Source organism: Takifugu flavidus, chromosome 5 (genome assembly GCF_003711565.1).
Source record: "Takifugu flavidus isolate HTHZ2018 chromosome 5, ASM371156v2, whole genome shotgun sequence".
In the NCBI taxonomy this organism is placed as follows: Eukaryota; Metazoa; Chordata; class Actinopteri; order Tetraodontiformes; family Tetraodontidae; genus Takifugu; species Takifugu flavidus.
The window spans coordinates 11,281,138-11,306,881 of NC_079524.1; the positions used below are offsets into that span (position 1 = coordinate 11,281,138).

General features: G+C 47.6%; 2 protein-coding genes and 1 non-coding gene across 3 annotated transcripts in view; 2 read left to right on the forward strand and 1 right to left on the reverse strand.

Moving 5' to 3' along the window:
* Positions 1-63: 63 nt before the first annotated feature.
* Positions 64-4,131, forward strand: ranbp1 (RAN binding protein 1). The gene is made up of 6 exons (XM_057033693.1): positions 64-231; positions 1,617-1,747; positions 1,826-1,983; positions 2,276-2,404; positions 2,515-2,583; positions 3,120-4,131. Exons 1-6 carry the CDS (start codon positions 217-219, stop codon positions 3,266-3,268), a joined length of 651 nt encoding a protein of 216 aa, XP_056889673.1. The 5' UTR covers positions 64-216; the 3' UTR covers positions 3,269-4,131.
* LOC130526614 (small nucleolar RNA SNORA77) lies at positions 2,683-2,814 on the forward strand. Its single transcript, XR_008950821.1, has one exon. It is a non-coding gene; the product is annotated as a small nucleolar RNA SNORA77 (small nucleolar RNA).
* A 49-nt stretch (positions 4,132-4,180) lies between the features above and the next one.
* zdhhc8b (zinc finger DHHC-type palmitoyltransferase 8b) overlaps positions 4,181-25,744 on the reverse strand; it is a 31,380-nt gene continuing 9,816 nt past the window's right edge. The window contains exons 2-11 of the mRNA XM_057033684.1: positions 12,041-12,162; positions 10,292-10,449; positions 10,045-10,217; positions 9,812-9,914; positions 9,420-9,511; positions 8,953-9,085; positions 8,702-8,819; positions 7,992-8,098; positions 6,874-7,919; positions 4,181-6,245 (exon numbers count right to left, since the gene is read on the reverse strand). Of these exons, the coding sequence (XP_056889664.1) occupies positions 6,113-6,245; positions 6,874-7,919; positions 7,992-8,098; positions 8,702-8,819; positions 8,953-9,085; positions 9,420-9,511; positions 9,812-9,914; positions 10,045-10,217; positions 10,292-10,449; positions 12,041-12,162 (2,185 nt within the window). The 3' untranslated portion in view covers positions 4,181-6,112. The remainder of the gene's footprint in view (positions 6,246-6,873; positions 7,920-7,991; positions 8,099-8,701; positions 8,820-8,952; positions 9,086-9,419; positions 9,512-9,811; positions 9,915-10,044; positions 10,218-10,291; positions 10,450-12,040; positions 12,163-25,744) is intronic.

Genomic DNA, 25,744 nt, shown 5'->3' on the forward strand with positions numbered 1-25,744 from the left:
TGAAAATGTATCCGGCATGCATTGGGGGCACAGTTTGCGCGTGCGCTATCTGTATGCGCAGGCCCGGCCTTATCTCGAGCGAGCCTTCTGTCGCGCGAGCGCACGTAGGAAATTCGGCGCGCGAAAGCTGTAGCAGGAAGTGGAGGGTAACGGCGCCCTGGTGTATGATCTGATTCTCTCAAACTATTCCTACAATCTACAAGCATCTACTTTAGTATGGCAGACCCGAAGGTGAGATGATACATTTTTGATAATCTAGTGCATTTTCCCACCCGACATCAGATTTAGTATGCCGGATATTTTATTTTATGCGTCACAATTACTCAAAGTTTGAAAATGGAACTGCGAACTACAAATGCCGACAATGAAGTCCTTTGCGATGCGAATGTGTGTTTTTAATGCTATTTGCTGCAGTCGCACGTTTAGGGCATTCTCATGGGAGACGAGCATTTTGTGTAGAAACAAAAGCTTCAATCAGTTTAAATATTCTTTGTAACCGTTAACCAAGTCAACGAGATTCCAGTGTGAAGCAAGTCAGCATGTTAGCAGTAGCCCTTTACGTCAACCGTTAGCTGCTTGGCAAAGGAAACCAAGACATAAATAACTAATAAAGCAACAGGGAGGGAAAAGTGATGCCGACAGTTAGGTTGACATACCTGCAAACCGGATTGTATGAATTGGTTAATTGTAGTTTAAGTATATATATATATTTTTTTATTTTCTTTTCTAATGGTGGTTACATTTGCTAACTGCTAATATTAGCTTGAGCTGCTCGGCTCTGGGTCTAAATTCTTAGTTTAAACAGTCATCAAATTGGTTTCAACATTTCTATAGATTACCGGCTTCCCCAAGTAGCAACTGTTTATTTGTGACCCGTCGTGATGCTCAAACCAAACAAGGGATCTCTCCGCTAGCCTGCTGCTAACGGGCCCCGATATAGGAGCATTTTCCTAAGTTGTCGATTTACTAACAAAGTGGAAGAGGTAAATATTAACTGAAAAGAAAATGAAACGGTGCGTGTCATACCCTTCCAGTCGTTTTATTTCACATTAAATTTACTGGACTGTTGATAAATGATGAATACAAGCATCGCTCGTATGACTTGCTTTCAAATCTGGCGCAAATGTTTGCCTTGTGATACAGCCAGGTTTGCTAACCAATAAAGTAATTGTTTATTCCGTGGTTAGCACCATGTACACGGAAGATTGGTCACAGCTCCGATTTACATCCAATAAATTATGCACTTGTTAGACGATGACAATAAACTGCAGCTCACCTTAAATTGTAGTGTTGATTTGAGCCACATTTCTGTGTTTTTTTTGTCCTCGCTATTGTGTGCTTGGTTTAAAAAGTCTACCGGAGAGAATGCAGCCTAAAATGGCATTAAAGATGCTTTGCTCAGCAGCTGAACTTTACATAAAGCCTTCCCAGTTTTCCCAACAAAAGCCAAACTTGACCAATGACCCTCTAAATCCCCCCCCATTGATGCTCCTCTGACCTGCTCTTTGGCTGTAAAATGAATGTGTTCCAGTGAGTCATTCTGAAAGATTGTGCATATCTGAGTCTGATTCTCTAAAATAGTCGGCCTTTCTTCGGGTGTGTTTGCATGCACGCAGGAGCAGGAACAGGACGACCACGACTCCACTGCTGAGGATGCTAATCATGATCCCCACTACGAACCCATCGTGTCTCTGCCCGAGCAGGACGTTAAAACATTAGAAGAGGATGAGGAGGAACTTTTTAAAATGTAAGTTGCTTGAATTCGCTGCCAGGCTCGGGGCTGTTTGCTCACCTCGTCACCGTCTCCTCTGTCCCTGACATGCAGGCGAGCGAAGCTATATCGTTTTGCGTCTGAGAACGACCCCCCGGAGTGGAAGGAGCGAGGCACCGGGGACGTGAAGTTGTTAAAACACAAAGAGAAGGGAACGATCCGAGTCCTGATGAGGAGAGACAAAACCCTGAAGATCTGTGCCAATCATCACAGTGAGTAACCAGTGTCTTTCAATTACTACAGTTAAAAATTGATATCCATCAACCATTAGGTTAGAGACTGGTGGGGGCTGAGAAAACAGTGTCAGGTGATGGATGCTGTGAGGTGGAAAAGAGTTAATCCGCATCTTTGTTCCCTCTGCCTGTCACCCAAAAGTCCTGACAGTGACTGTGTTCTAGATAATAGCCAGGATCGAGTTATTGTCGGATAGATGTAGAGATGTGGCGCTTGCATCAGGGTAAAGGGAACATATGTTAATGTTGGTGCCTGTCTTGTGACCTTCAGTTACACCTGCAATGGAGCTGAAACCCAATGCTGGCAGTGACAGAGCCTGGGTGTGGAACACACTAGCAGATTACGCTGATGAGTGCCCCAAGGCTGAATTCCTCGCAATACGCTTTTTAAATGCAGAAAGTAAGTATTTGTGCATCACCCCCATCGCCCCGTTATTTAAGGAAGCATGCAGCAAGAATAATAAACCTTGAGTGGTTCGATGGTGTTGATTTCCTTTCTTGTCTTTGCAGATGCTCAGAAGTTTAAGGCAAAGTTTGAGGAGTGCAAAGAGGAAGTCAAAAATATCCAAGAGAAAAAAGGTGGGTGAGCTTAGACGCGAGAGTACCTCTCGCTGGGTTCTTGTCTAAATCCTGAATCGCTACACTAATCTTTAATGGCAATCCACAGCCTTTACTGGTGCGGGCCCACTCTGTTCCTTGCTGCTCACTCCAGCCTGGAACTTTTTTCGCCTGCTATATGAACACGCAGAATGTAACTTTTCTCACTGGCTTTGCAAATAAGCTGGTATTATTATGTTCTGCCACATTTCTGAGGGATTGTAAGTGCTAGATATAATAGTGGTTGTGTTAAAAACCTAAATGATAAAAGATTTGTGTTGAGTTTTGTAGGAAACAGTTTAATTTCTACATCTTTTTGATGACTGCATTTATTCTGTTAACACTCCGTGCCTGTAGGTGGCAGTATGGGGGTGATAATTGAAAGGACACCACCTTAAAACTTAAAGGAATCTCCTCCTCTTGTTGACGACGAGATTAATAGCGAAGATTTAACAAATGGTCCGTTTCAGAGTTCAGGGTGCCGTTTAAAATGGGAACCGTTCTGTCTTTGACTACAGATGACACCAAGAGTGCGGACACAGTCGCAGAGAAGCTGGAGGAGCTGACGGTAAAAGACAAAGCGTCAGAAGAAAAGGGGGATAAAAAGGAGACTGAGCAAAAAAAAGATGAGAACAAGGAGGAGGTGAAGGCAGAGGAGAAGAATTGAGAACCATCTTGCTTTGCTGATCCTCAGCTTATGAAAATTTCCTCTTTTTCTACAATAGACTGTAAATGAACTGAACTTAAACACTTGCATATTAGTAGTTTTTTTTTTTTTTAATCTGTTTTGCCTCAAGATCACAAGTCCTTGACGCCACAGTGGGAAAAACGATAACATAGATAAATGAGAAAAAGAAGCCCTCCCCCCGCCCGTGCCATGGAACGCCACGCTCTAAAACCCTTCATCTGCAGGTCAACGGTACAAACTGTGAAAAGAGGCTTGTGGTAGTGATAATTCCCACATTGGGCTTTTTCTTTTGTTATTCTTGAGTAAATTTTGGTTGTAGGAAGAAAATAACCCAGCCTGCTTGTTAGCACAGCCCAGGCATATTTGATAACCCTGAAATCCCGCGACGCGCCTCCTCGGACACTGTACCTGTTGCCACAGTTATAATGACAAGTAAAGTCAAATCCTCCCTGTTGAATCCCTTTGAGTTTTCCTTTTGATCCGTGTTACAAGTCCTGCTGGACAAGCCACTGTAGGGGCACTAGGATACTATACTGATGGTCCATCGATAGGCCAGGGATCAATGATTAGGTGCACTTAGCATGGAGCATTTTCAGCTTTTCAGAGTTCAGCGCTGCTTTCACTCGAGCCCCTCACACATTTGTCTATTTTAATTGTAACATTCCCAGATAGTAAGAAACGTTGTGCTCACCCCTCTCCTCCACTAACAGTTCTTAACCTCCAGGGGGCGCATTGAAGCATCAGTGCATCTGTAAATACATGTATGGATGAAATGTTGCTTTTCATTTGCACTCAGATTCGAAATGTTTCCTCCACCTTCCAATAAAAGCTGTCAAAGACGACGTCGCAGTTTGGTTCCTCGGAGTTCCGGGAAAAATGAACAGTCTCACGCAGCGTTGGAAACTTTTATTCTCTACGTTCAGGTCATTTGGGAAATATTTCCTCTTCACAAAAATAGTAACTCATGTACATTTATAGAATATTCTATATTTCAAGACTGGGCTCAGCTCTGGGCTGATGGGACACACTCATGGCTGAGCGTCAGGAGCGTTCCCTGACCCGCAGCCATGCCCATCCCAGGAGAGAGCGCTGGATTTATGGCAGTCATTAGGAGGAATGACATCGATCGTGGTCTGGAAGTCTGTGATTAGCTGGGGTATTTTCAGGCAGCTTGAAGCTAACGAGCTCACAAAATGCTCCAGTTGGCTCTTGCACTGACGCCCATCAGGTTTCAAAGGTCTGGACTCGACTCGCACCTCAACTCTATTTACGAAAATGACTTTGGGATGGTCACTGTGGGTAGTTGTGACGGGAAAGACGCTTGAAAGTAATGAAACTAACGTGCTTTAAAATAGAATGAACATCTATAAAATACCCTTGACCGAAGACAAGCCCGTTCATCCCGGGAACGTCTGCCCGTTTAGGAGCCGCAGCAGCTGAGACTGATTCCCAGTCACTCCCGCTGCCCAAAGGGGCAGATTCAAATCCCCAAACTTAAACCGTCTCGGCGTTGGTTTGTGAAAATCCAGTGTTGCAGCCCTGTTGTTCAGCTGTTAAGGCAGCCGGGTGAGAGGCCGCACAAGCAGCAGGCGTTGAAGGAGACGGCTGCCGCGCCGGCCTTTGCACCGATGCTTCGGAATTTAGGAGGAAAAACACGACCTTCGCTATTTGCCCCTTCCACGACTTTAATACACAACGGTCCCCCTAAAGCTTTCATCCCTTCACTGAGCTCTTCCTCTCAAGGCAACGATGGTTTCGTGTATTTGAATCACATTCCTGACACGTAAACTAGAGCATACAAAAAAATATATCAACTAAGAAACGTAACAAGGGAAACACGTAATACTGAAGCTGTACCAGACAGCTGCCGAGCTCTTATTTTGAAAGAATAGGGCCCAATTTTAGCACTATAAAGCTGTGACCGCTGTCCCCTCACCGATTTAACCCGATCACATTCTTAATCCTTAAACAAAACTTACCGGTCTGTATAAAAATGTTATCACCCACTTTTTGACAATGTAAAGACAAAACAATGGCTTCTTTCATTCAGCTCACACACTAAGCAGTTCAGGTTATTATGGTTATAGTAGTTATGGGCGTGGACGACTGGACTTTTGGAAGTCGTCTGATGACCTTTTAGAATGTTCGCCTACGTCTGATGTCACTGAAATGCTGAGATGCTCATGGTGTCATGTGATCCGAACCTGCAGTCGGCGCCCGGATGAGCCACATTAGCGGGAACACGCGTATTCGGACTGGCGTCTGTGCGGATCAGGTTCGTTCCTGAGAAGGTTTGTGGAGCGAAATGGAAAATTTTGGGAGGATTTTATTGGAGGAATTTCTGAAAGCAACCGCCAAACATGGTTTTAACTATTACGCGCGGACGCATCCGGCACTAATCTACCAGAACCGTCCGCCATCGCTTTCCAAAACCTCCTTAAATATCCTGGAGAGGACACGAATGTGGAACTCTGACTGGGAGAGGATGTTTTCTCACAGCGGTCACCTTCAGCTTTTGGGGTTTGAGCGCCTCCTCCTGTGCCGACCGGAACAACGCGCACGTCGAATCACGGCGAGGACCCGATGGCGGCTGACATCACAAAACGTTAAAGACAAGACACTCCTCAAACACAAAAGTCTGTCACGGTATCAATCGAAGCTTCCGGAAAGGATGCACACGGGCAGCTGGACCCACATGAGAGCAGACGCATCCTCTGACTCCAAAACAGGAAGCGCTTCTGACCGGCTGTATCCTAGGCAACAGCCAGAAGCGAATCTCTCTGCAGCATCCTGGCCGATGCCGTAAAACGCAGCAGTCCCTGCTCACACGGATATCTCGTACGTGGTGCCTCCTACGCCCGTCACCTTTTTGACGTTACCGTGGCGACTCGGACTGAGGCTGCCACCGTGGGAGCTGGGGTGGCAGTCCATCTGCCCGTTAACCTTCACGGCTTCTCTGTGAGGGAAGAGGAGGACAGAGAAAACATCTCAACACAGACAACAAAACCAATGAGAAGTACAGGTCGGACACGGGTTCATGCAGTTGTGAGTGCAGGGAAGGAAAAAGGAAGACGTTAGGTGATGTGGAAAAAGCATGCAGAAACAAAAGAAAGAAATAGAGTCGTGCAAGTTTGTTCAGCTCATGTTTGAGGAAGTTTTTTAGAATGGCTATTTTACCAGACAAGGACATATACAGAGTGAATTGGTGAAGTTCAGGTTAGACATCATACAACAAGCACAAACTTTACACCAATATTTAATTTTGCCTCTGTTAGAACCAAAGACTAAATGAAGACGGACATCATGGGAGCCCCCTGGTGGTAAATTGTACAAACTGCATAAAGCAAACCGGTATTTAAAAAAGAACAGAGTCAAACAGAATCAGACACTAATGCTCCTTGCCTTTCAAAGTCGGTAGCAGTTTAATGCTAGTGCTAACCCCCCTTCCCCCCAATCCTTACTGGAAATGAGGTCACATGTTGCCCATCTTTATTCATGTCAATGCCAAGGCCAAGTAGCCCAGTAGTCCTGAACGGAATGTCGGGAAGCATGCAGTCCCACGGAAACAACGTTAGGGTTCATACCTGTCTGTCCTCTCATGGGCACTGATGTAAGAAAGTTTCTGGTGGGAATAAGAGGGGGATCGGGGTAAAGCAGGGGAGCGTGGCTGGTGCGTTGGGGAGCGGTAAGGCCCATCGGAGGTGGCGACCCGACTGTGGCTACTGTTGGAGCTACTGTGGTCTGTGTGCAGGGACGTGGATGAAGTCCTGGGGGCACGGCCCAACGTGGAGCCGGCGTGGCGCAACACAGGGGTTCGCTGCCCGTAGCTGACCAGCCCGACCCCCATCAGGTTGTCCCTGGAACCGCCACAGGTTGGGGGTGTGGGGCCTCTAGAGCCGGGCGCACAATACCCATCTGGGTAACAGGCACTGGCGGGTGGCCCATAGCCCCCATCAAACATGCCTGAGTCCTGGGCATAGATATGGGTCTGGGAGCGCCCGTGCAGAACGTGGCGCTTCTCCCTCTCCTCCATCTCCTTCCGCTCCTGAATAGATGCCATGATGGTCTGGGACAGGTTATCGTAGCGCACGGGGGATGGGTCCCTCTCCCTCAGGTGAGGGGACTGCCTTCCTATTCCCCTGGCTGGCATCACTGGGCTGTAGGTGGGGGCGACCTGATGCCGCTGGATGTCAGGTTCCCGGATGTGGCACATTTTGGTGGGCAGGTAGGGCGAGTGGAAGCCCGTGGAGGGCATTCCCCGGTGGGTCATGCACTCACTGGCAGTGGCAGAGGAAATGCTGGGGTGGAGCAGGCTGTCATAAGACAGACTGCCGTTCCGATTGGAGAGCGTGTTGGGGGAGAAGACACTCTTGTACGGGGTGGAGGTCACCGTCGGTGGCTGCAGGGCCGGCAGGTGGCCCTTCTCCGGCCTGCGGTGGCCCTGCTTCAGGCTGAGAGAGCGCGAGCCTCCAGGGTCTGAATCCAGCTGGAGCGGCGAAGACTGGAAAGTCCGGTGGAGGGGAGCGTTGGTGTACTCCGGCAAGTCGAGGTTCGGTTCAGATCTGTAGTCGTGGCCACGGACACCCTCTTCCACGATGGCCGAGGTCTTCTGTTCATCTTGCATGATGATCTGAAAAGTAAAGCGCAAATTAAAGCATGAAATTGGCATGAAAAATGTGCTTGAATGAAAACCTTGTCTCACCTTGTCTTCAGCAGTGTGGTAGTGGACTTTGGGCATGGTCCCAAAAGACGGCCTGAATTTGTACATGGCCGGTGTCGAAGGGTGGGTCTTACGGGAGATAGAGTTTTCTGTGATACAGAGAAAGATCAAGGAAAAAAGGTGTTTATGCAGCTGTAACAGGGTTTATTTGAACGTTACTGGTCACCTAATCCTCCAGGACAAACTACGCTGCGGTACAGAGTCTTTCCCACCAGGGGGCGATAGTGCTCTACAGAAGTGGAGAGCAGGTTTACTCCCTGACATAATGCACCATGACACTGGAGATCCTCAGGGGAGAACCTGCACTGGAGGTTCAACAGCAACAGTATAATGAACCCAGTTTTCCTTGGCTCACAACTGCAGGCTGGAAACCCACAACCAGCACGGAATCTGCCTCAAACCCGGAAAACGTCACTTTCCCGGCGCTGATTCGAGACCAATCTCCGACTCATCACTATTGTTCAGCTTCTGAGGTTTGTTGCTACACAACACCAATAGGGTGGTGACTCATGCGGCACCGATTCGGTCTGAAATTCCTCCAGTTACGTCCAGTCTGCAGCTGATTCACCAAACGGGACACGCCCGTTTTTTCGGCCCAATGTGAAACACTGACCTGAGACCACTTGACACACTAAACCAAATCCTACACTGCCATGTGGAGTGTGTAGGTTTAGGGGAAATTTGATTCTTACCTTCACTGGAAGTCAGCTGGTTTGCCAGCTGGTTTTTCAGCTGGTTGTAACGATCCGCTTTGGGCGGCAGCGGCGGCTGGCTTTCTTTCTCATCCAGGCCGTCCACGCTGCATTTAGACTACCAGGACGGGTGGAAACAGCAGATGAGTTCATGGTACCATGTAGGTGCATTACTGTTGGTGCTTTTAGTGTCAGCTTGGAGTAAAAATGTGCAGATAGAAGCAGAACCACAGTAACACTGCACGGCTCACCTTGGACCTGATAATGGTGCTGTGGATGCCGTTGTCGCTGATTTTGATGGTGATCTGTCTGTCCGACAGGTCAGGCCTGATAAAGGGGGGTTGGATTTTAACACGGGGCTTTTTCTTGGGGTCCAGTATGTACCTGAAGGAAAAGAGGACGCGAGGATGAACCTACCCATTTAATCGCATGCTGCACATGATTCTTGGTTTTTATTTAAATGGTTCAAAAGACCAGTGTGGGAAACAGTTCATGCCAGACCCATTCAGTTAAAGAGGCCATCCAGCAGCAGTGATTTATCATATGACTGCTAACTGCTAGCGATGCTTTGTTTTACTAAAACCTGTCAGGGAGTGATGCAGTACAGTAGCGACGGAGTTGTAAAATAAATGACATATTCGGTACCCCGGGGAAAGTTATTTAGATGCAATTACATGCGAGTCAACACAACACTGAACAGATTCACAAGCCAGCTTACCGCGGTGCCAGGGGGCTACATAAGACATACTCCACGTTACCACAGCAACCCTTCGTGAAGGGATTTACTCCTCCACGAAACTTGCCCGTCACCTGAGAAACACAAGGTCATCTTCAGAGCGGGCAGCACAAGGCCGAAGTGGACACGTGTACATTCATACAGCGGATTCATTCATGACGTCTTTGTGCTGCTTCAGTTGTCGCTGCTGATGTATTTCTGTGCATGAATCACTTGACTGCATTCTAAAACTAGTTTGTGCCTCAAAAGAAAATCAATCTGTGTGTGTTTGTGTGTTCGTGTGTGTGTGTTCGCGTGTGTGTGCGCTTGGAAAAGATGGAATAACGGTTTCCTGTACGTGTACATTTCCATTTCCAGCCCTGCTGCAGCCTCACCTGTTCATTGGTCGTCCGACCTCGCGCCACCAGCACCATGTGGAAACCAGTTAGCCCCATGACTGGAATGAAGAACAACCCTGCTATACACATCACCACCAGACTGGACACAAAAGGTCAAGGCTGACAACAACACATGGTGAAGGACACGTGCGGGTTTACTTAGGTTCCACTGATTCTTTTGAAATGTCAGAAGAGACATTTCAGCGCATTTTGTGGCAATAAAATGATACGTGACGGTGGTGTGCAACGCCCCCAGTCTCTCTCGGTGGTGGAGGACGAAGATGAGGCCGAAGGAGAAAACTCCCATCATGTGGATGGTGAGGGACAGCAGGAAGAGGAAGAAGTAGCGGTAGTTCCTCCGGCCGATGCAGTTGTTGACCCAGGGGCAGTGGTGGTCAAAGTCCTGAAGGTGGAGAACGCAACTATTAAAGCGGCCGTTTCAGTTTTGTGGCGTCTCCGTTCGGTGTCAACACACACCTCCACGCAGTTGTCACAGACACTGCAGTGGGAGCAGCGCGGCGGCCTGTAGAAGTGACAGGTGGCGCACCACTTCATCCGGACCTGAATGCCCTTGACCTCCACATTCTTGTAGAGCGGCGCTCGGAAATCATCGTCCTTGTCCTCGTCCTCATCCGCTAACGGGGGGAAAAAACAGACACTTAAAAGCAAACCAGAGAGGAATGAACATCTTTGGAGCCGTGATGGGTCTGAAGTGACGCTGCTGTGAATCACGTGAGGGCGGCGCTTTAATGTGTCGATATTAACGTGTTAAAAGGAGCGTTGACGCCCACACCCTGGCAGAGGTGGTGCTCCGCCACTGTAAACTACAGCCCGACAGCACCGCTGACGCTTTCATTGCTCTCAGTGTGACTCTGCACTGTGTCAGGGTGTTTATGAGGCATCCCGAGAGCCGCTTTCTTTTCGCTTCGGAGCGGCACAGCTGCTGAACTGGTCCATTCACACAGTCTAAACACAGCTTTGAGATAAACACATTACTGCAGGAACAGCAGCGCGACGACTGTCATCCATCACTCAAACTCGGGGGTTTTAACGAGAAAACCTTCAGCGATATTTGATCGATGGTGCCGAGGAACTAAAATGCAATAATAATCAAAAACAGGTGCAAGAAACCCTCCCCATCAGCAGTCAACTTCAGATTAGAAAGGCTTGATTCATTTGGCTGTTGTTGTCAAAGAAACGATCCATTTTAAACCATCTACTCATCATCCTACTCAGTGTCCTCGATTAAATCCTGTGACTGTGGATCAAAAGTGGATGATCATGCAGCCACTTGGGGGCTGAAACCTTAATTGCCGAGATTGTGGCGGTCGATGATGGAACAGATGCTGCAGAGGTGCAGCGTTATCTTTATCGACCCCGTTTTCAGAAACTATTGTGGAGGACATTTTGCCGGTCTGATATCAGCCAGTCTCTTCAAAAATAAACTGGATAGAGCTAAAAAACAACATGTACTTTTACTGTTTTGTTGCCTCTGCCTGGCCGCTAACTGAGTCTGTAATCAACCCTGCACAGGAAGTGCGGCGTTTACCAGCGCGTCTTTAGAGAGAAGTGGTCAAAAGTGGTCATTTACACTCCAACAGCCAGGAAAACACAAAACTGCTGAACACAGAGAAGTCTGATCGGAGAAAATTGAACATTTAAAGCTCAATCACACCCCTCCAACACACATTCAGCAGCCTCTCCAAAGCAGGAAATGATAAATGGCCTTGAGTTACATCAGTGACATGAATGGAAAATTTCTTTCATTCTCATTTTTGCAGCCTGATTTTCAGAGCAGATGTTACCGTGGCCGCGACAGAGTTTTAATTCACTTAAATCCAAACCTTACCCATGAATCTGCTGCCCATGAGCCAAACAGCAAATACCTAGCCTCCAGTTTGTCTATACAACCCAGCAGTGAACCTTTATCACCTCGGGGGGACGAGCTAACCTGGCAATGGAAGCCCTCCCTGCAGACGGGGGCTTATCGTTTCCGAGTGCATTACAAACATCCCCGGGGATGAGTTCAATCAGCATGACTGAATCATTACCAAACCCAGATAGAGGCAAGAACAAGAAGCCTGCGGCAGAAGTCTGCGCAGTACGTCCCAGCTTAGAGATGCGGAGCGAAGCTGCAGAACGTCCTCGTCCAGGAGGAGCGCGCTGAGGCTCAACAGAGTGTATCTAACATCAGGAGGAACGCGTAGTGATGACATGCACACACACCTCTGGGGTAAACGCCAGGGTCCATGAAGGTGGCCATGCTGAAGTTGGCCAAGACGAAGAGGAAGACCAGGCCATTGTAGAGCGGCACGGCGGGGGAGATGACCTTTGATAACCAGGGGCACCTGCAGACACACAACACTGGGATTAGGATTAAACCACCATCTCATCTCACATCTTCAAAACTGCACACGCAGCTGAATCAGGTTTGCAGAGACATCAACAGGCTGAATGATGGACGGTAGAGCTCGAGCCAACATGGCAGCTGTGAGTTGCTTCACAATCATCTGTTACAATGAGTTCAACTGATAAATCCTTTTGAGAAAAGGACCGCTGACCCCACGGGTGCTTTATTCCATTTCCTGGCGTTCCATCGTACGTACGAACAGATGGAATGGCTAAATTCATTTGATGATGCTGGTGATAAAGACACAACCAGCATATGGAGGCATCGCAGCAGATTTACCTGAACACTGAATAACCAGGCGGCTTATTCTGATGGCAAAAAAAAACAGCCCAGTTCCTGGAAACGGTGTCCAGTGATCAGACTTAATCCACTCCTCCTCGCAGCCGCTCTTTCGGTTTGTTGAATTATTCAGACGCCGAGTGACCAGTGAGACAGGGAAGAGGCAGTCTAGCTCAACCGGTCCACTCCGCTCCACTTTAAACGTAAAGGAGGCCTAAGTGGACTTCTATTGGGATGAGGGCACCACAGTTATCTGCACATTAGAGGCCTACTTGAATGATAAGAACAGCACATTTGATCACTATCTTGGTGATTTATTATAGTGGGTGGAGCTCACTGAGAGGAGATAAACCCAGAGTTTCATCTAACAGATTATATCTCCTCAACACCCCGTTATGACACCAGCCTTTTGTTCAGGGTGGAAGACAGAATAATCAGAAACCTGCAGCCAGAGGCTTTAAATGTAGCCCATGGTTACATCAGTGAGTCAATGAAAACACAAAAGCATCAAAGGTCTCTGGGAGGACGCTCTGAAAGGTTTCAGTCATGACGATAGAGAAAAGAAACAGCCTCGGAGTCTGAAGAACACTTTGCAAATCTCCTGGCTCTGTCCTTTTAGCCGCAGAGCCTGATTCTGGTGCACAAACCAAAAGTAGCTTTCAGTTAAATTTGTACGCGTCTGGCGAGCAGCCGCACGCTGCGTCGTTGACAGGGTACAACTGCTTAATTATTGATCAGAGCAAGGTACCCAGCGTCCTACAACATCCCAATTTACTCGCTTGTCAACAGGTTGGTGAGAAAAGAGTAGGAAATAAGTGGAGAGGAGGCTGGGAGCAGACTGTGTGGGAGGGAAATGGGACTGAGAAAAAGGCTGATTAAGGCCACAGACATTGGCTAATTGCGTAGGAGTAACAAATCACCCCAAAGCCCTTATTGACCCTGTTTACACCACCCACCCCTGCACTGCAGCGGGGGCAGAAAGGGCTTATTGGAAAGTTTGGACTGAGTTCACAAAGACAAATGGAGATTTTTGCTGCCTGAAGTACACTAATGAAATGAGTCCGGTTGGGTCCTCCTAAAATCTGGAGGCTGGCCAAGCTAATAAATAAATAGATAAATAAAAGACTGGACTCTGAGGTAATTAAAATGCCTGCAAACCAAACTGGAGGGGTGATGAAGAGGGCGTCCGACAGCCATGCAGCTTTGGCACGCTGGACTGAATCCACCCTGAGGAATGGAAGGGAAAGAGGACGGGAGGGAAAAACCACATTTCAAATAATAGCTGCGACTTCCTCAAACTGTTCGATCACACAGGTCAGGCTGCCGCCGAAGCGGACGCGACCTGATGCGGTAATCTGTTATGTTTCAGTATATAAACAAAGGATCCCATAACTAACATTACATCCAGGTACCTGAAACCAAGCGGTTTGATCAGGCTTAAGATTAGAGTTCCCAAAGCTGACGTGATGAGACGTCATCTTTAGAATAAAACAAACCCTGAAGACACATCCAGTGTTTGGCTATAGAGGTACGCGGGGCAAAAGGGGCACCTCCTCACATGTGTGAAGTAAATCAGCTTGTAACAGTCTGACAGTATCATCAATAATCACCCTCACATTGGTCATAAAGGAACGCTCTCATTTTTAAGCCAAAACAAACAGATCAGTTCATTAAAAGGTGAAGCCAGTTGCCATTTAGGATCATATCTGCTCTGCTGAGACTCAGCAATCCAGAATCTGGACAGCGAAAGTGATTTCGGCTTCCAGCAAGTCAATTTTTAATGAGCCTCTCTGAAAAATAATGAGGACAAAAAGAAAAACCATCATGAGCTATTCTGGAACCATCCAGTGGAAGAGGGTTATTAGCTGTGGTAAAAATCCCCTGTGTCTGAAATAATGGCCAATTTAACCCTCATTCCACAATTAAAAACATCAAAACGCGTGTTTATTAGCATAAACCACGTTAACATTTGATAGTCTGTCTCTGGACTTCTATGACAGTCGTCTGATTTCATGTCTAACCTTTTATCCTTCTCCAAACATGCTCCACTTGATATGTTTCAGTTTTCCACTCCCCTCCATCGTTCACAGAATCTGTAAGCAGCAGCACGATTTACTCCCCATGGATGTGTGTGTGTGTGTGTGTGTGTGTCCCGCCAATCTGATGCAAATGCATCCCCGGGGGAACCAGAGTCACACAGGCAACATTTAATATTCCGCACACCCACCGATACACAAACAGACAGGCGAACAGTGGGTCTGCCGTGGGTGCCGACGGCCGCGATGTTTGCTGGGAGCGTGAAGAGCAGCGGGTCAGCGCAGAGGTCGTGCTGTCGGGGAACCGTCTGAGATTCGGAAATGTTTAAACACAGATATCGGATATCACAGCGGCGGCCTCGGGGAAGCATGAATTTTCATCTGCCTTTTCGGCCCGAAGCTCAGACGCATTTGCGTCGCTGCGACTGAACGAGGGGTCCGTTTGAGTAGCAAGAAACATCTTTGCTCCTGAAACGCTGCCCTTTGATCTACATATTCATAAGGTGTTATCAAGGGAGAGAAGGAAACTCTTCTACAACACCTCTAGAGCCAAATTGGCACAATAACAGACATGCAGTTAGAAGAAAGGTGGCCCGATCTGACCTCTTTCACACCAAAACACAGGAACCGGTCCCATTTTTCTGCCCATGAAGGTGTCTGATGTCCCAACAGTGGTTCTGATGATAAAATGCCCACACGGGTTCGGACCGGACCAGGCATTTGTGAGCGGGCGAAGCAAAGTGTTGCAGATCTTCTCTTCATCCTCCTACACACTTTCTGTCCAGCGTGGAAAAAAAATTCTATCCATCTGTTTAGCCTGTGAGGGATCTATAAAAGGCCACGCATGCACGCACGCACGCACGCACGCACGCACGCACGCATGCACGCACACGGCAGGAAGTCATCTCCTCATCACCACTTTGCTCTGACCTGCGTCCATAAAGTGGTACATCAGGCGCAAACATGTTGCCGAGCGACGTAATCTCCCCGGAGAGGCGACGGCACATGTGCTGGCCCTCGCTCAGGCTCCCGGTGGGAAAGCTGAATTCGCCACGGTGCAACGGAGCAAATGGGGCAGATTGGGCCCAAAACACAGAGGCTTAACGAGACAAGTGCAATAAATATCTGCGGGTATTCAGACCGCAGCAGCCCGAACAGCCTGTCTGTCAGGGCAAACCGCTGAAACCCAATCTGAACACTTGGCCCATGAGGAGAGCGAGCTCAGCCGAGCTTTGTTCCGCTTGCTTGGTTGCCGGGGCCAAATGTGCAGAAGGGACTTCAATGTCTGCATTAGCTGACCCGTCTTGTGCCACATTCTTGGACACTTGGGGCCAAATCCCTGAACACGGCAGCCTGAGTGTATGGTTAGGCCGAGGCAGCGTTCAGGAACTGGGCCAGGAACATACGATGATGGATTCTAATCCTAATTTGAGACCGTCAGGATTCTGGCGGCTAAACGTTTGATTTATCTGTAGTTTTCCAACATTTGCTGGTGCTGAATCCAGAGATAAAACCTGTGAAATCCAGTCAGCAGCTCCAGAGCCTGCAGCTCTGACAAGAGGCAGGAACGAAGGTGAAACCTGAGCGGCTCCTCAGAAAAGCAGCAGATGGCAGAGACGAAGGCCCGACATTAAAGAGACACAACCTCCACTGAGATTTATGAAACGAGACTAGGAGTCGACCCTAACGTGCACGCTCTCACGGCACACAGACCTTCTACCCTTTCCCCCCGACACAAACTCTTTTTTAAAACAATCCAACTCCGTCCGCACCAGTGAGGCCAGTCCAATTCTCTGCTCACTTCCTGCAGGAAGTCCAGGCTGCAGACACACTAACACACACACACAGAGAAAACACAACAACAGACCGCAGGAGAAGATTTGGGATTTAATTTCTGACAGAGTAGCCATTAAATCTGAACACACTGTTTTAATGGAGAACCAGAAAAGGCCTCAATCAATCAATCTTTATTTATATCGCGTCTGTTACAATCAAGATTGTTCTAGGTGCTTTCCAGAATCCCAGGGCCTGACCCCCAGACAAGCAACAGTGGCAAGGAAAAACTCCCCTTTAACAGGAAGAAACCTTGAGCAGGACCAGGCTCATGTAGGGGGACCCTCCTGCTGATGGGGGGCTGGGTAGAGAGAGAGGAGAGGGGGGGACAGGTAGAGGATAGAATAGGTAGAACATAGAAATACATTAATTATATTAATTATAAAAAACTGCCATTAGAGTTGAGTGGGTCAGCGGGGTCGGAGGTCAGTAGGTCACCATACAACTATGAAGGCGGCGATACCTGTAGATGAAGACAGACCTCTTGTGCAGTATTCCCACTACAGCCATTACAACACTACAACTTTCCCTCAAAAAGGTGAAATTACACGTGGAAACAGCATCCTTCTCGCTGCACTTCCCTCCTGCTGATCCACATAACCACGCAGGTAACCCAGGAAACCTCTCAACAACGGCCGCTGCAACGCAAACAAACCTGCGGCGTGTTTGCGCATCGGGGCGGCTCGAAACGGCTGATACAGCCGCAATCAGGCGAGAGCAAATCCTGGGGTGTGTGTTAAATCCACTTGTGTTTGTGAACGCCTGGCAGAGCCCATCAGCTTAACGAAGCATTCATCATTCACTTAAAGGTACAAACACACACACACACAGACAGAGGCTGGTTAAAGGCTGGACCAGATAGATGGCGCTGTAAACACATTTCCTCCAGCTCTTCATTGAAAACTGAAAATACCTGCGTCTGAAGCCTCTATTTTAAATAAACGACCCCACTTTTGACAGAAATGACTAATAAACTACATCAATGACTAATAATGTCAATAGCTGATTCGACAAAGTGGTCCTTCAAATAATTTTAAAACTTTTCCCAACATGTCGAAAATGCAGCACACGTGGCATCAAAATCCATCCTCAGGCTATATTCTGTTGATGTGCAACAGCAAATGGCAAGAATAAAACAATTTTCCTTGAATTGGATGGATGAAGCCTAAATGAACCGCCTCCTTGGTCATCATTTCTCGGTCCTTTCTCTCCGCCCGTCAGAGCCCCGGTGCTGACGCAGGCGCTATCGCTTCTATTCTTCCTCCCCTCTCATCCTGTAGCAGCTGAAGGAACTCATCAGAAGAGCTTTTACCTCCGCAAGAATTTTAATTGGATATTGTCAGAGGTTTTTTTGATGAATCAAAGGAAGTGATTTAGATCAGCTGGATTGCAGGAGGAAGCCTCACACACACACACACACACACACACACACACACACACACACACACACACACACACACACACACACACACACACACCACACACACACACACACACTTTTTTCCCCTCAATCACAGTGTTTGCTTGCGACACCCCTGTTATTTAGCTCGTAGCATGTAGCCCCCACTTTTAACACAGTAAACTGCTCCTTTAGCAACATTTCAGCCAAATGTGTTCTGATTCTCAGCTCAGGAGGCCACGATCCTCCTGACACGTCAGCTCCGTGTCCTACATGCCGCCAAGCAAACAAAGTGTCCCATTGATTTTCAGAGCCTCAGCCAAACAAGACAATGATTCCTTTTTGTCAAGAGAAGCTGGTAGCACTGGGCAGAATCCCAGCAGTGTTCTCTGGGAACCTGAGGACAAAGAGAGGAACAGACAGGAGGTCTATAAATTGGGTTGACCTCTCAGTGCACGTTCTGTGGCTTTAGCCTACAGCGGCTAACCGCACAGGCGGCCACAATGGCGCAATCATGACTGGGCAGATTCAAAGCTAATGATAAAGGCAACGCTGGTTTTTAACCAGGAGCTTCAACGTGGTCCTTTGAACCCCAAAGTGGAAGCCAAAGTGCATTTAAAGACAAAATTTCATAATCCATCATGTTCCATGAATTTTTAAAAAAATAAATAAATAAATAATATCTAAAGAAAAAACACTTTTTAAAATTGGCTTTCTCATCCTGTGAAAAACCCAAACTAGAACTTATTTTTTTGGCATATGTCACAGAGTTGTGCCTGGAATTATCTTTTAAAGCACCTGCTGCCAGACCACTTCCCCCATTAAAGGGATTCCGCTGGACCCTTCTCCCCCGGCGCTCCGGTCATGCCATCTGCTGCGCCTGCACACTGGGAGTTTATTACGGCGCCGACATCCCTGCAAATTGTGACCCTTAATGAAATTGTGGAGCAATACAGTATGTACGTCCTGATCCGCTTACGGGAGGCTGCTGAGCGCCCCGTTGGAAGCCTGTGCAGGGACAAATGCTTATGTCAATTGGCTGCTGAGTCTTGTGCACCAACATGTTCACATTAAGGTCTGATTATGGGCCCATTACCTGATTCAGGAGGCGTTTGTTTTGCTAAAAGGCTTAAAGCAGAAGGTTGGAGATGTGCTACAATAGAGATTTTAGTCCATAAATGTTACTACAAGAAGAACAACGTCCTGGAGAAATGGAGAAAGGCAAACAAAGATGAAAGGTTTACTCCTATTCACCAACTTCAGACTCAGAAATGATAAAATTGTGAGTTTACTTAAAGTGCACGTCAATCTGTTTTGGTACAACGAACCCTTCTTTGTGCTTCATATATCTGAAAAGCCAGAATCTGTCTATAAATACACAGGCTGATCCAATTATAGGTGGAAAGGAGTCGTGTGTGAGTTTGAAGCCCAGAAGAAAAAAGCTTGAGTAGGTTGGGTGGGACCATCCAGAAGGATATTTAAGGACCTGCAGAATTTAGATTTGAGACACTGGAGAAGAGGGGGGGGGCGTGGAGATGACAACCCTTTTATCATGTTGCTCTATGGATGATTCCGTGTCGGGCGCTGCTGCGGTTTAATCAGTCAGTCGGACCTTTAAACACAGCTCGCCCCCTCTGCCAGCCCAGGTTTCCATTTCAGATCCTTTATCAGGACTCTGAGTTTCCACTCAGCTTTTCCAAACAACAGTGAAACCAGACAACCTTCCTTTGGAGAGGGGAGGGTCCACTGGTGAGATAAGGTAAGGAAACATGCGACGTCTGGAAGCTGGGAGATCACTTTAGCACAACCCAGATAATCTGTTAGCATGAACACCACCTCTGATTCCTATAAACTAGAACCTTTGCTTTCCTCCACCTGGCCTTTCTTGAGGCTTACAACCATTAACCCTGAATTTACCTGCATTTGTTTCCATTTTGCATGATTAAAAGATTCAGATCTGAGCAGCAGCAGCTCTAATATCAAGTGATCAAGTGTTTTAGTCAATGGTCTGGATGGCATCTACTGAGGGAGGAAAGAACTTTAATCAGTTGGTACAAGAATCCATGCCATGCGATGTCCATCTCACACTCGGCATCCACTCGACCCAGGGCATGATGGGAAACATCCCCACTCAACTAAAATAGAGCTCTGCCTTCTACTAATCCTAGATGAACAGGTGCTTCTATTTAAAGGACCAAATCCTCTCCAATCCACCCAATGGAATCCCAGTCCCTTCTCCTCTCCACTGGATGTTATCCCCATACATTTCCCTCCTTCCTTTCTGCTTTTCCTGGATTAACAAAGGAAACAAAAGAGTTTCTCATGAGCTGTGGAAATCTGCATGAGGAAAACCACTTAAGGAAGCAAAGCTTTCATCGGGCTTCCTCTGGTGTTGGTGTTATTTACCGCGTGGTAAACCTCGCCCGGTTCACTGGAACACTCTGCTGCGCGCCACTCCAGGAACAGCTGGAGATGATTTATATTTAATATTCCGAGGCACATCCGTAAATGCCTGTATCCTTCTGTTTCCCGGGACACGTGGCCTTTTTTTTTTTTAACTTAAACTAATAAAACTCTTATGTCGTCAACGGCTAAACATTTCATCTAAGTATGATTCCAACTGAAAGTAAGCCCGAGGCGTGAATACATGAGACGGAAAAGTCAGAAAAGTTCAGGGTGAGTGAACTTTTTTACCACTTTTCCAGGGATACATGAAAGCAGAGAAGGGAGCTCCGAAATGAAAATGGACTTGCAGTAGCCACAGTAACCACTGATTGATTAATTCTTTCAACCACCATTTCAATTAATTTCTCTGTGGGGAGTCCGAGACAGTTCCTCTCCCCAGATACCTCCCCAGCTGCTCTGGGAATAACAGGGTATTCCATGCTGGATGGAAGATGGAATCCCTGCAGCACATCCTGGGTCTCCTCCTGGCTAACACCTCCCCAGGGAGACGGCCCTCCGGCATTCCGACTGGATGCCTGCACCTCTTCAACCAGCTCCTGTTGACCTGGATGAGTAGTGGCTCAACGTTCCAGAGACCAGTTGGAGCGGGACAGTCGGCCAGACTGGGTTCTACCGATTGTGATTTTGGCACTTGGGCCAGGAAGCACTTTGTCTCCGCTGTCTCAGTTTGCAATAAAGTCAGCTGCTTCTTAGAACCCGGGCACCTTAAAACTTTACAGAGTAAAGGGTAATCCCTCCTCTCCCATCGCTGGAAGTGGGTTGAGGAGCTGGAACGCGAACAGACAGAAATTGTGTTGCAGCAGCCCAAATGAGTGATGATGCTAGAGTGGGAACGAGGCTGACTGGCCCCTGAGCTAGTCTGGGAGAGCCAGCTATTCACACGAGCACAATAGCGACCTTTTTAAATATGAACTTCATTCAGCCTGGACAGTCTTGGCTTTTGTTCTGGAAACAATGTGACGTGCTCAGGCCGCGAGCTCAGAGGAACACAAAAAGAAGGAAAAGGCCAGGGGGTAGGTCCGACTGGGACTACAGTGTTCCTGGCTTTCTAAAAAGCCGTTCGGACCAATAAGCTCACCATAAAAATGCAGTAACGATCCTTCATTTGAATGAGCTATGAGGATTTTACAGCTTATATTATTAAATGTCCCACCTCCTTTATTGACAAAGTTCAATGTTGGCCTCACAATCGTCACTCCAACCAAGATTAGCTTTTTAGTGTGCTAGCATTTGTAAATAACTGACAAAGCCGAGGTTAAAGGACATACCCTGTTGAGGGATGACGAGTGTTTTACTCATCTAAATACTTCATCCGATGCCAAAACAGCTCGGCGTACCGCCTAAAAGGCAGACTCACCGTGATGATACCGATGGCCACTTGCACTCCGGGTTCAGCTTCAGACCGTGTGTTTAACACTTCAGAGAACCCGCTCAGACAGGAAATTTGGGAGCTATTAAAGCTAAACCAATCCCAAATGTGCATCCCCTAGGCGAGAAAATCACTTCAGAGCTTTCTTCGGTTCTCATCAGTGAAAAGATTACGATGCTGCACCCATCGCGACTGGGAGATGAAACACTTGGCATTTTGTGTTCATTATTAAGCCCACGTGGCACCTTAGTGAGATTAGAGATAAGATATAGGCTGTGTCACAAATTATGTAGCAACTAGCATCATCTGAGCTGCACAGAAGAACCCAGATCGAGGATGATAGCGGTCTGAACTGCAGAGCGCTCCGATTAAACCTTCCTGCTCGTTTAAAGTGCAGCACGCGTTCTGCTGCTTAAGTAGACCAGCTCAAGCAGAGATTGATCGAGCAAGTTCAACAAGAGGAGCACCCGTGCTGCTCATCATTAAAGCATCACAAAGACTGGAATCTCTCTGGAAACATTTATTCCTGTGTGTCGACCGCGTGAACCGCACAGAACGTACGTGGCAGCTAGCAGACGTGCTAACATACGTCTTCACATCACAGCGTTCAAAAGACGGCTGGACTGCCACGACTTTCATCACAGTGGGCGGAGTTTCACACGTTCCACACACAAGCTGCAGCCTGAGGCCAAAGCGGGCTCCATCTCTGATGTAAAGGAGCTGAAGAGCAGCCAACAGGAGACATGAGAGACACTGAAGTCAGAGGCGCGGAGAGTGTTTCAACCTCTGTTAACAAGTTTTTGAAGCACACCTACAGAAAGCAGGTTCTCCTGTAGATGAAACCATGAATCATTCCCCAGCGGCCATGTAGTTCTCTGAATCAGCTTTCAAAATCAGCACTCAAGGCCAAACCTACCACTTGTTCAACTTGGTTCTGTCTTGGTCAATGAAAGAGGATCAAAGGGTTCAAACGTTGTTTCCCTGTTCAAGAAAGGAAAGCATATGTTCAAATTCCTGATCTTGAACCTTCTCTATCTTTGCTGTGATAAGAACCTTGTGGCCTCCCTGATACCAGGGCGCGGAGCATGGTGAGCTTTCCCTCCTGCACAGACTCCCAGACCGGCTCGATTTCATAAAATCTGCAGTCAAGCAGCCAGTTCGTCTCACCCCGACCGCCTCTTTTCTGGCAACACGCACAGCAATCCAATTCATTTCCCATCAGATTTAAGGAGATTGAATCAGCGCAGGGATTTGTTTAAGTAAAATATTGCTTCCCCCTGGAAGCCTTTGGCTGAGTATCAGATGTGGATAGCAGGAGTAGAAGGGAGGCAGAATGCCCGACTTCACAACGGGAGAAAAAGGCATCTTCTGCAGGCGTGCAGCGTTTCCAAGCGCATGAAAATCCTACGGACACTTAGTTCATGGTTCATTTGGTGGCCGTGGCAGAAACCCAAATGGAGCAGAGACGATCCCGAGCCTCTCGGGGCTGGTTCACAATCGGATCTCTGAAGCCCAGTTTTTTCCTTGATCAGCGTCTGCCACCTGTCCACAGCCTTAAATAAGCACCATTGATCTAACTTTTATTTTAAGGAGCCCAAAAAAGAAAGATTTAATTATAGGATTATTTCTCTTGTTTTCTGGCTCCGTATCAGCGGTTTTCTGTCAGCCAGGGAGCGCTCCGGTGGGGGCTCGGTCTCCTTCCGTCTGCAGAGAGAAGCGGCAGAGCGGGGTATTAATTGTTCCCCTGTCGGACGCAGGCATTCATCACTTCCCTGAAACATTAATCATGCAGTGAGAGGCGAGCTGAGGGTGCGAGGCAATTTGTGACTCCAGAAAAATGATATTTTTAACCACAATTGCCTTTTTTTCCCCTTTCCACCGTGCGCATCAGAGCATTCCAGGCGGAATCTACAGTAAACACATGTGTGTGAACAAAGGAGCTCATTAAAAATGACCGGTCTCTATCCTTCCATGCAACAATGCCACCTTTCTGTTTCAATCCACACATCCTCCCCCGGGTGAGGATTATAAGCAGTGCCTCCTGAGCCGTGACCACGAGGAGCCTTTTTACAGGCGCAGCGGCCGTTACTCTACGCAGCCTCCGCCTCCCTCACGCAGGTCGGCGAATGAATGGAGGCTCTATTGAGCCCGGATGATCCGCCGCGTCGACCCACAGCGGAAAATATGATGGGCCGAGGAAAGGTAGGTGGGGGGAGGAGAGGGAGGGTGGGAGGTCCCACATCTAACACTGTGCTGCTTCACACGCAGCGGTTTGGAGGTACCGAGCAGACAAGGCTCAGTTTAAAGGCACCCTCCCCCGCCGAGCACTGGAGTCGACCTCAGACCAACACTTAAATCACAACAGCCCCTCTTAGTGGACCGGTCCTGCGGGAACCATGAGTTATCAGCAGAGGTTTGATAGCAAAACCAGACAGCGCCATAAAACTACCGACACTGTCCAATAAATAACCTGCTTCCAGATAAATCTAACGTCACTTCTGTGGAGTGTAATGAATAAATACGTCTCTCTTTTGGGTAGCATTCTGAAGTTATATGTGGAAAATATGTGGAATTATTTCATAATGCATGCTTGGAACTTTGTCTCATTTATAGTGACGTAAATTGAGCAAAACTTTTCATCCAAATAAAAGGGAAAACTCATTTTATATCGCTTCTATCCTTCGCATCTTCATCATCATTTTATTGCCTAAAACAGACAGCGTCAAGACTATTACAACCAAAAGCAGTCTATATTAGTTGAACTAGTTGTCATGGCAGCAGATTGTGTCCTGCAGTGATTGCTGGCAGATTTGAGGAAGGAACAAAGATCTTTTTGTCATCTTCCCTTTTTTTGCTACCTACACTAAACCGTCCATGCTGGGAGGTGAGAGAACATTCAGATGGCGCTCTGGAGAAGTTCTGCATTCAGATACACATTTCCCATAATTCAAGTGTTTCACCTGCAGGTAACAACTGTGGCATGGTCGGTTGTCATGGCGATCAGTTGGGCTCCCTCCTGATGTTACCACAACATTGGACACAGGCACCATAATACCTGTGGTGGAACATGTTGTTCTTTTGAGGCACAGCTTCTGCTTGTGGGCCTCCAGGGCAACCAGGGCCACCAGGGTCGCCAGGGTCACCAGGGCCACCAGTGGAAAACTTCGGCAGGGAAACTGTATGATACAATGATGTAACGTAACAACGCCACCGCCAGCCATGTGGGTGACGACAAACACGCTTTAGGTTGACCTTTCACCTGCTTCACCTTCGCAGGCTGGTGAGCTGCACCTTCCTGAAACAACCTGACTGCACAGCAACAAGGCAAAACTGGACTGGAGTCACTCCAGTTGAGGCGCCCTACGCTAACTTTAGGCGGGTTTATCTTACATGCCGCCAAAGATAGTCCTTCCATTATTCCTGAAGTCGGCCTCTCTAAATATGCATGCACGCCCCCAATCCCGGCGCTGCAGATAAAGCTGCTACGTTACAGCGCCGCCGCGCCTACGTGTTTGAGCGGCCCCAGAAATGATCAGCACATAAAATTGTCCATTAACCAGCAGATATTAGATAAACAGCAGAACATAAGCAGCAGAACATGCTGATACAGCAGCCAGTAATGGGAGCAGAATCACTGCGTGGTGATTGCCTCCCATCCTGCAGGGATACATCCAGCAAGAGCGACATCACACCTTTACATAGCTGCAACAGGTCACCGTCTAAATACGCACAGCCAGGAAATAAGCAGCCGGACTAAAAGCACCTTGCCCTCAGCGTGTCCCGCATTGTGCCTGCAGCCTGTTCTGCAAACGCCTGTATTTTCTATTTTTTTTTCTTCTGTCCACTTTTCTGCTTGGACGCCTGTTTTTGGAGTCGAACACGAAATGAACAGCACGCTGCACATCTTGATGCTGACTCTCCACACGTGTTACCTCAAACTCCCCCCTCCTGGGGTCAACAGAGGAGTGCGAATGGAAAGATATAATATCGTATATAATTTAATGTTTAAGCAAACTAAGACATGAGCTCTGAGCAAGCTTCCAAAGAGATATTCAAATTCAAAAATCATGCAGCTACAGGAGCAAAAGGCTAACGGTGAATATATGCCCCGGTCTGCAGACGAGGACTGGCCTCCAGC

What these genes read in the sequence shown, in the direction of transcription:
- ranbp1 (XM_057033693.1), top strand. An exon ending in GATCTGTGCCAATCATCACA is followed by an intron (nt 1,984 to 2,275) that starts GTGAGTAACCAG and finishes TGTGACCTTCAG; the next exon opens with TTACACCTGCAATGGAGCTG. An exon ending in ACGCTTTTTAAATGCAGAAA is followed by an intron (nt 2,405 to 2,514) that starts GTAAGTATTTGT and finishes TTGTCTTTGCAG; the next exon opens with ATGCTCAGAAGTTTAAGGCA.